The 8,376-nt window shown below is 31.8% G+C and overlaps 1 protein-coding gene across 1 annotated transcript; it reads right to left on the reverse strand.

The window, feature by feature from the left end:
* Positions 1-1,708: 1,708 nt before the first annotated feature.
* Positions 1,709-5,135, reverse strand: LOC108358497 (uncharacterized). The gene is made up of 5 exons (XM_017609873.1): positions 4,992-5,135; positions 2,319-2,391; positions 2,190-2,261; positions 2,098-2,142; positions 1,709-1,994 (listed from the first exon to the last, which is right to left on the reverse strand). Exons 1-5 carry the CDS (start codon positions 4,998-5,000, stop codon positions 1,867-1,869), a joined length of 327 nt encoding a protein of 108 aa, XP_017465362.1. The 5' UTR covers positions 5,001-5,135; the 3' UTR covers positions 1,709-1,866.
* Positions 5,136-8,376: the final 3,241 nt, after the last annotated feature.

The raw sequence follows: 8,376 nt of genomic DNA on the forward strand, positions 1-8,376 counted from the left end.
ATGCGACTAATGCCACTTTGCATCCCTTTGTATGGACTGAACTGTTCCCTTTTGTTCGGGCATGTCCTATGAAGAGACTAATTGTACCCTTTTATACCCGAACGGGTATGAAAGTAGCGTAGTCCGTTTTCAGACAAATCGGGCATATAATGGGACTAGTCTCTTTGTATTCCAATCGTGTATAGTATTTTTCTTACCTTTTTAGAATCGTTTCATCGTTAATACAAATAATAAACACTATATATAAATTTTTTAGTGCGCTTGCATGGCTTTTAATTAGATATTTTTATATTATTTGTAACAAACTATAAAAAATCTTATTCTAAAACAGAGCAATAAATAAATTCATTTCATTTTTAAATTCATTTTATATGTACATTTGTTTAATTAATATAAAGATATTTTATAGAAAANAATTCATTTCATTTTTAAATTCATTTTATTTGTACATTTGTTTCATTAGTCTTAATTAATATAAAGATATTTTATAGAAAAAGTGGCACTTCATTAATTTCATTAATTAAAAAATATTATTTTAAAATTAAATCGTTTCTTATTCTAAAACAGTCTAGTATTTACATTAATTTAATTTTTAAATTCATTCTCATTTGTACATTTGTTTCTTTGGCCTTTAAGTTAATATAAAGATATTTTATATAAAAAAGTTGCACTTCATTAATTTCAATAACTTAAAAGTTCAATTATTTCTTATTTTCAAATTAAATTCTTTCTTATTCTAAAACCGTCTATTATCTACATTTATTTCATATTCATATTCAAATTCATTTTCATTTGTTTAATCTTTTAAGTTAATTTCAGATTCTGTGCTTTCTTATTCTAAAGTCTAATATTAATTTCATTTTACAACGCTTTTATCAACTCGCAATGTTGTGTGTCCAGAAACTTTCAATGTTGTGGATCCAGAAACTTTCAATGTTGTGTGTCCGACACCATAAAAGCTTTGCTTTGAAAAGTTCCTATAAAAAAGCATAGTGCATAGGGCGACATCTGTAGTGAATAGGGCGAGGTAGATGACATCTAGATGTCGCCCTATGTACTACGTTTGCTACAGCGGAAATAGACGACACGCCATTTCTTTAAATAAAATTAATTGGTGCTCGTTTGTATGTACATACATATGTAAATGCATGTGTGTGCACCTTTCTATTAATATCGTTGAATTATTTTAATATCTATTGCAAAATTTTATTCAGACAGGACTAAAAAGTAGAAAATAAATAATATAAAAAAAACTTTTTAATATACAACGCTTTTATAAATGGACTAAAAAGTAGAAAATAATACTTCTCAGTCCCATAGAATTTGTTTTGATAACTTTTGATTTTGAAATTTTAGCAAAAGTCATTATAAACAATCTATGAAATTGAAAATGAAAAGCGTGGGGCGCATGTAATACACTTGAATTGATATGAAAAGTAATATATGAATGTATGTATGTGGGTATATGAATAACGACCGCTTAAAATCGATTTCAAAGTTCTACTTTCGCTGTAGAAATTTTAGGTCTACGTTATGTAGTTTGACTATTGTCAATTAAATCGAATGCTTTGTATTGCATGCGCTCCACGTTTTTCATTTTCAATTTCATAGATTGTTTATAATGACTTTTGCTAAAATTTCAAAATCAAAAGTTATCAAAACAAATTCTATGGGACTGAGAAATATTATTTTCTACTTTTTAGTCCATTTATAAAAGCGTTGTATATTAAAAAGTTGTTTTTATATTATTTATTTAAATTCATTTTCATTTGTAATTGGGTTTCGTGAGCCTTAAAGTTAATATTGAGATCAATAAAAGAACAAAAAACAAAAAAAGACAATTCATAAATTTGATAAACTTAAAATTTAATTTTCAACATTTTTCTTCTTTTGTCTATATGCTTTTTTGAAATACTTTGCCTTTTCAAATTTAAGTGCGCTTCTAACCGTGTCTTCTGGTGTCAATTCCTTAAACGGCATTTTGGCAGTGTCTCCTGAGAGTGGAAACAAATTTTTCAATGTTCATATATGTGTAAATTTTATCTAAAATTGTATATGGTTTTGATAATAAGATGAATATTTGGGTTTAAAACATACCATTTGCCTCTATGGCCGATGTTGATACACTTATTCTCCGCGATTCTAAAAAAAATATTAAAATATATAAATATATAAAAAGAATTATTTACCTATGGTGCATTCACTGGTCAAACTGACGCGTCTTGAGCTGTTTTGTAACAGCATTTTATTCTCGGTCGTATCTGGAACATTATTTTAACGTTATACTTTAATATCAACAGAAACGATTGTATACTTACATTTTGCCTTTTTTATCGGGATTGCCGCCGCCGACGTGCTTGGGTTTTGCGCTCCGTATTTTTTAAAAAGGTGCTCGAAAAAAATAAAAAGGTTAATGATTTTATCTCAGTTATATAAAAGTTAAAAAATAAAATGGTAAAAAGTTAAAGATCGTAAAGAAATCACATGCAAATGTGTAAAATGGGAATGCGGAGAAGTTTCTCTTTAAATGGAATGCACATCAATTTGAATTCAACATCATCTAGAGAAAATTCCTCTTCATTGCCCAATGAAGTGGTGTCTGCAGTACATATCCCTAATGTGCAGGAATCGATTGGTTCTGTGAAAAAAATTCTCTAAATTTAATAATTTTTTGCCCTTTATAGTTTTACTATTTACGTCCCCAAATTGTTGAATTAGTATATACAGTAATTATTCGGATATTTATTGGGTAAGATGAAATCTTTAAAATGAAAACTTACACAATTGTTTTTAATATGAAATCCAGTAAATTTTGGCGCAGTTACAATTTTTTCGTGTTTCAACATATTCATTACTTGTTGCAATATTTGAGTTGGTTTTTTAACGTATGATTTTAGTATTTGTAAATAATTTTCAAATTGGTAAGCCGAGTAATTTGAAGGTATACCTAGTTCTTTAACATCTTCGTGAATATGAAGTAAGCCATGTACATTGTAGGAAACACTATTGTCCCCAAAAATTACTGGAAAAATTTCCACAAATAATTTAGCATATTTCTTACCACATCAATGTTAGAAGCATAATGTTTTGGGCAGAAAATTAATCTGCAAGCGCAATGTAAAAGGAGAAATCCCAATATATCTCGGTAGGAATTTCATCTTTTAAAACATAAATGCCGTAATAGAGGAGAAACATGCGGAATTCGGTAGCTTTCCAATTTAAAATTTCAATAAAAGATCTAGGTTTTCTAACAAACTCTTTGGTAATGTTCGAAGATAAGGCTACTAGTTTTGTTGATATTTTAATTTTGGTTTCTTTCTTGAACTTATAATTGCATTTGTTATTAATAATGCGTAAAATAAAATTGCGCATAACACCTAAATCAATGAGGGGCATGACATCAAAGGGGACTTGGGATATCATTTTAATATTGATTTCTTCTAAAGGGGATAAATTATGTGCAAACATAGGTGAATGTTTATTTGGATATTCCAAACCTCCCTACTAAAAGTGAGTACGCCGTCAATTTTTTCCCCCTTTTGGGTGCATTTGGGACAACCATGACGTGAAGTATGACCTGGTATCCCGCAAAGAAAAGATTTTGCTGGGGCATCGCAAACAAAAGCCCTANCAAATTGGTAAGCCGAGTAATTTGAAGGTATACCTAGTTCTTTAACATCTTCGTGAATATGAAGTAAGCCATGTACATTGTAGGAAACACTATTGTCCCCAAAAATTACTGGAAAAATTTCCACAAATAATTTAGCATATTTCTTACCACATCAATGTTAGAAGCATAATGTTTTGGGCAGAAAATTAATCTGCAAGCGCAATGTAAAAGGAGAAATCCCAATATATCTCGGTAGGAATTTCATCTTTTAAAACATAAATGCCGTAATAGAGGAGAAACATGCGGAATTCGGTAGCTTTCCAATTTAAAATTTCAATAAAAGATCTAGGTTTTCTAACAAACTCTTTGGTAATGTTCGAAGATAAGGCTACTAGTTTTGTTGATATTTTAATTTTGGTTTCTTTCTTGAACTTATAATTGCATTTGTTATTAATAATGCGTAAAATAAAATTGCGCATAACACCTAAATCAATGAGGGGCATGACATCAAAGGGGACTTGGGATATCATTTTAATATTGATTTCTTCTAAAGGGGATAAATTATGTGCAAACATAGGTGAATGTTTATTTGGATATTCCAAACCTCCCTACTAAAAGTGAGTACGCCGTCAATTTTTTCCCCCTTTTGGGTGCATTTGGGACAACCATGACGTGAAGTATGACCTGGTATCCCGCAAAGAAAAGATTTTGCTGGGGCATCGCAAACAAAAGCCCTAATTTTGAAAGTAATGCAGCGCCCATTACTTTCAAAACCATTAGCTTCAAGCTCTTTAACTTCTTTAACAAATTCACTTAAAAATTGTGTTATTGAATCTGGTTTACTCCGCCCTACATAAAGACCAGTAGCAAACACAGATATATTTGGCACATTCACAACTCTAACCAATATTGGCCATAATTGCATACGAGAGCTGCGGTATAAAGGCAACCCATCGATGTTTATATCGACAATTATGGCTTCATAATTAAATAACTCACCGGCAATTTTTTCTAATTGTGTTTTAATGCCAATATTGCAAAATAATCCAGGACTAGTATTTTGTACTATAATCTGCGAGCTACTCTATAAAATCGTTCGTGCGCATTTAGGTACATTAATATTTTCATTTGCAAGAATTGTCAAAAGTTCGGAAAGGCTTTTGTGGGATATTTTATTGCGAATAGCCCACATTTTAAGATTTTCACAAAAAGGTATTTTCAAATCTTCATTTACCGCATTACCTGGCACATCCTCTCCACTTTCGACAACTCTAGCAATGGGCGCAGACGCACTAATCTGCGCAGTTTCACTTAACCTCAACATTTCACGGTTCTTTTCCCTTTCTTTACGAACCAATCTTCTAAGATGACGCTTACTTACCTTATTCATATTGTTATATAATATATCCGGTGTTTCTCGATGTGGGTTCTCCCTTTTTTATTAATTAAATTTAATTATTTGCAAAACACTTGAATCTCAGGTCAACTTTATTTTCTTACATTCGGCAAGTGAAAAACATCTGTTGCAAAATTAGAGACCGCCAACTACTGATTGCCGTTATCGATATTGTTTTTCCGTCGGTACGATACACGATGAATGCTTGCATACCGCACGCCGTATTATGGGTTGTTTTTGCTTACACGTAAAAGCACATTTAGCGCATTTAGCTCTAAATGCTACTATAAATGCACATTTATCCATACAAAATTCGTCACCTACAACTAAATGAAACTCCGTTTCTGTATTAAGAAACGAAATGATATAAGCAACCCTGTGATCTTCGAAAAATACCACGATTCGAACATGGCTTGATGGTAGCAGAAGAGCAAATGCAACCCTGCCATGTATTTTGTTGTTGCTTGAGAAACATAAAATGTCAAAACAGAAGTAAATGTAAGCACGTTCGACAAATCAAAAGCAAGCAAAAATGATGCTTATGTATGTGTATGTGAATGTGTATATGAATGTAGTAAAGCTTGACAGTTCAGATTTTTCCCGAAATAGAAAAAAATCAAAACTGAAGCCCTGCTGCTACTTCCTGTTTAAATGCAGTAAAAACGCTGCATTACGTATTAAGTTCCAGCGTGTGAAAGCCGATAGCTAGCGTTTATCGTATTTCGTTAAATTTTGGTATTGCCATGAGAAAGTAATGTATTGAGCAGAAATGGATAACCGCTTGCAACCGCATGAAATTGAACAGCTGATCTTATCATCATATCAGCTGTTCAATTTCATGCGGTTGCAAGCGGTTATCCATCTTTGCACGATGGATTGATTTCTCATCTTTCTTGGAGATTTTTCTACTTTGAGGTACAAAATTACTACTTTAAAACTACTACTTGCACTACTACTTAACTTAACTACTTAAAACTACTTGCAGCAAGTTAAAATTATTTCTTGAAAGCGATTTGCATAATTTCAGTTGCAGTTATACCTTGCAATTTTTATTTCCGCAAGTGATTTCTGCAAATCTCCAAAAAGCACTTTCTGGCTGTTTACACGGGAAATATTTTCATATTTAGCGTTAAACTCAAAAATGGACCATAAATTCGAGTTTATGGATCCACGTGACCATATTATGAACGTGAGCATACTATAAAACTCATTTATCGTAATATTTTGCTACGTTATCGTCATATCAGTTTCTTTTGATCGATACTTTTCTCTAATTAATCGATAAAGTGGATGTCGGACAACTTCAGAGTTTTGACAATTCTAAATAGCAAATCATTTAGTCTGTTCCAATAACAGTCCGGTTTACAGGATTTAGTCAGAACTTACAGGAAGTCGTTCCTATTGACATAAAACCTGTAAGTGGGAACACATTTGAGAGAGTAACTGAGCAACTGTTCCTAGTCAGAAGTTACAGGATTTAGTCCGAAGATTTTTTTCCTGTAAGTTCATGAAAAGTGTCAAACGATCAGCTGATTTACATGTGCAAACAAAAACAGAAAGCGGTGAAAGCAAAGAACCTTATATTTGTTAAAAAATTAAAGTAAACAACGAAATATTTGAATATGTATAGATTTTAATAATTATTTAGTGATATTTCAGCCAAATCAGTGTAGTACCAATGACATGTAAACAAACCGTCTGACGTTTTTACAGGAAATAGTGCTTTTTGCGTTCCAATGCACTTCTGCATCTGTTCTCCTTTTACTTTCATTTGAGAGCGTAAAATTGTAGTTTTTTTAGTTTTAGTCCGAAGTTCAAAGGAACAGACTATTTATTTACTCCGGGTTATTATTATCGTTCAAGCAAAATAAACAGATAAGTATTATCAATTAAATGCAGAAATTACTAAATAATAATTGCTCCATTATTTTGTAGTTATAAGCGTTGTGGAGTAGGAACAACAAAAGTGGTCACCAAAGATGTTGAGATGTTGCAGACTGAAGACAGCACTGAATTCAATTTGAATAAATCGGGAAGCGTTTGTGAAGGAATATTCTTGGTTTTGTGCGCTGGACAATATGGATAAATATAACACCGCTATTAGTAATTTAGCTTGGTGTTTTAAATTAATACATCTTTAAAGGTAAATTATTGAGAGTACCCTGACCTGTGCATAATTTACTGTGTTCTTTTGCAACAGGTGATTTAATTGTTGAACAAAGCTTTTCCTCGTAACTAGTGGGTTGAAAAATTCGATTCCCACCATCTTCACTCGCGTCCACAGTACCGGCTAGCAACAAACTATCTTTGCTTATCAGTGTTCTCTTTAACAGTAGCTACACACGACGAGCATATCCGCGCACATGCGCAGCGGGCATGCTCGCCAAAAATCAAAAAATTTTGATTTTCAGCGAGCATGCTCGTCGTTTGTAGCGTGGTTTGCGAGCATCGCATTGGAAACAAAAACAACAACCTCATTTTGTGTTTATGCTTGCAGTGTGCGCATCGCGGATAAATGCATCCAAGCCATGTGCGTTAATTGAATTTTTGATAAATGAGGCTAAATTACTATATGTATATGTATGTACATACATATTAGTAAAAAATAAATAAATTTAAGTAACACATGCATAAAAAACCCTAAGTCATAAGTATTTCAATTGCATCATCCGCGTCTTTCCTTTACATGTTTACGCTTTGAGTACTAAATCACTTATGAGCCGCTCGCCGTTTGTAGCAAACGACAGCAAGCATATTGGCGCACATGTGCGCGGATATGCTCGTCGTGTGTAGCTACTGTAAAGGAGCTCGTATGCATTTACATAGTTAGCGTGTTTATATGTTTATGTACATATATGAAAAGAAAGGTAATTCAATTGCTTTTAATTTGGTAATAAAATCTTTTGAATTTATAAAATGTTTTTGTAAAAATTTGCAAATTTTAATTATGCCTTATGCAAGTGTAAAATACATGTACGGAATTCCACAAAGCTGTTAGCCAAGGCATGTTTTTTAAAAAGTGTTCGGCAATTATTAATATTTATTTACATCAAAAGAAAGCTAATTCATTTGCTTTTCTTTTGGTAATAAAATATTTTGAATTTATAAAATATTTTTGTAAAAATTTGAAATTTTTCAGTATGCCTTATCCGAGTGTAAAATACATGTACGGAATTCCACAAAGCTGTTAGCTAAGGCATGTTTTTTTAAAAGTGTTCGGCAATTATTAATATTTATTTACACCAAAAGAAAGCTAATTCATTTGCTTTTCTTTTGGTAATAAAATATTTTGAATTTATAAGCTATTTTTGTACAAATTTGCAATTTTTCAGTATGCCTTATGCGAGTGTAAAATACATGTACGGAATTC

This window comes from Rhagoletis zephyria, unplaced genomic scaffold (genome assembly GCF_001687245.7).
Source record: "Rhagoletis zephyria isolate East Lansing unplaced genomic scaffold, Rhagoletis_zephyria_1.1 Rzeph_scaffold_00262, whole genome shotgun sequence".
Classification (NCBI taxonomy): Eukaryota; Metazoa; Arthropoda; class Insecta; order Diptera; family Tephritidae; genus Rhagoletis; species Rhagoletis zephyria.

Coding starts and splice junctions, on each gene's coding strand:
- LOC108358497 (XM_017609873.1), bottom strand. Junction 2,262..2,318: donor CCCGATAAAAAAGGCAAAAT/GTAAGTATACAA, acceptor ATAATGTTCCAG/ATACGACCGAGAATAAAATG. Junction 1,995..2,097: donor ATCGGCCATAGAGGCAAATG/GTATGTTTTAAA, acceptor TTCCACTCTCAG/GAGACACTGCCAAAATGCCG.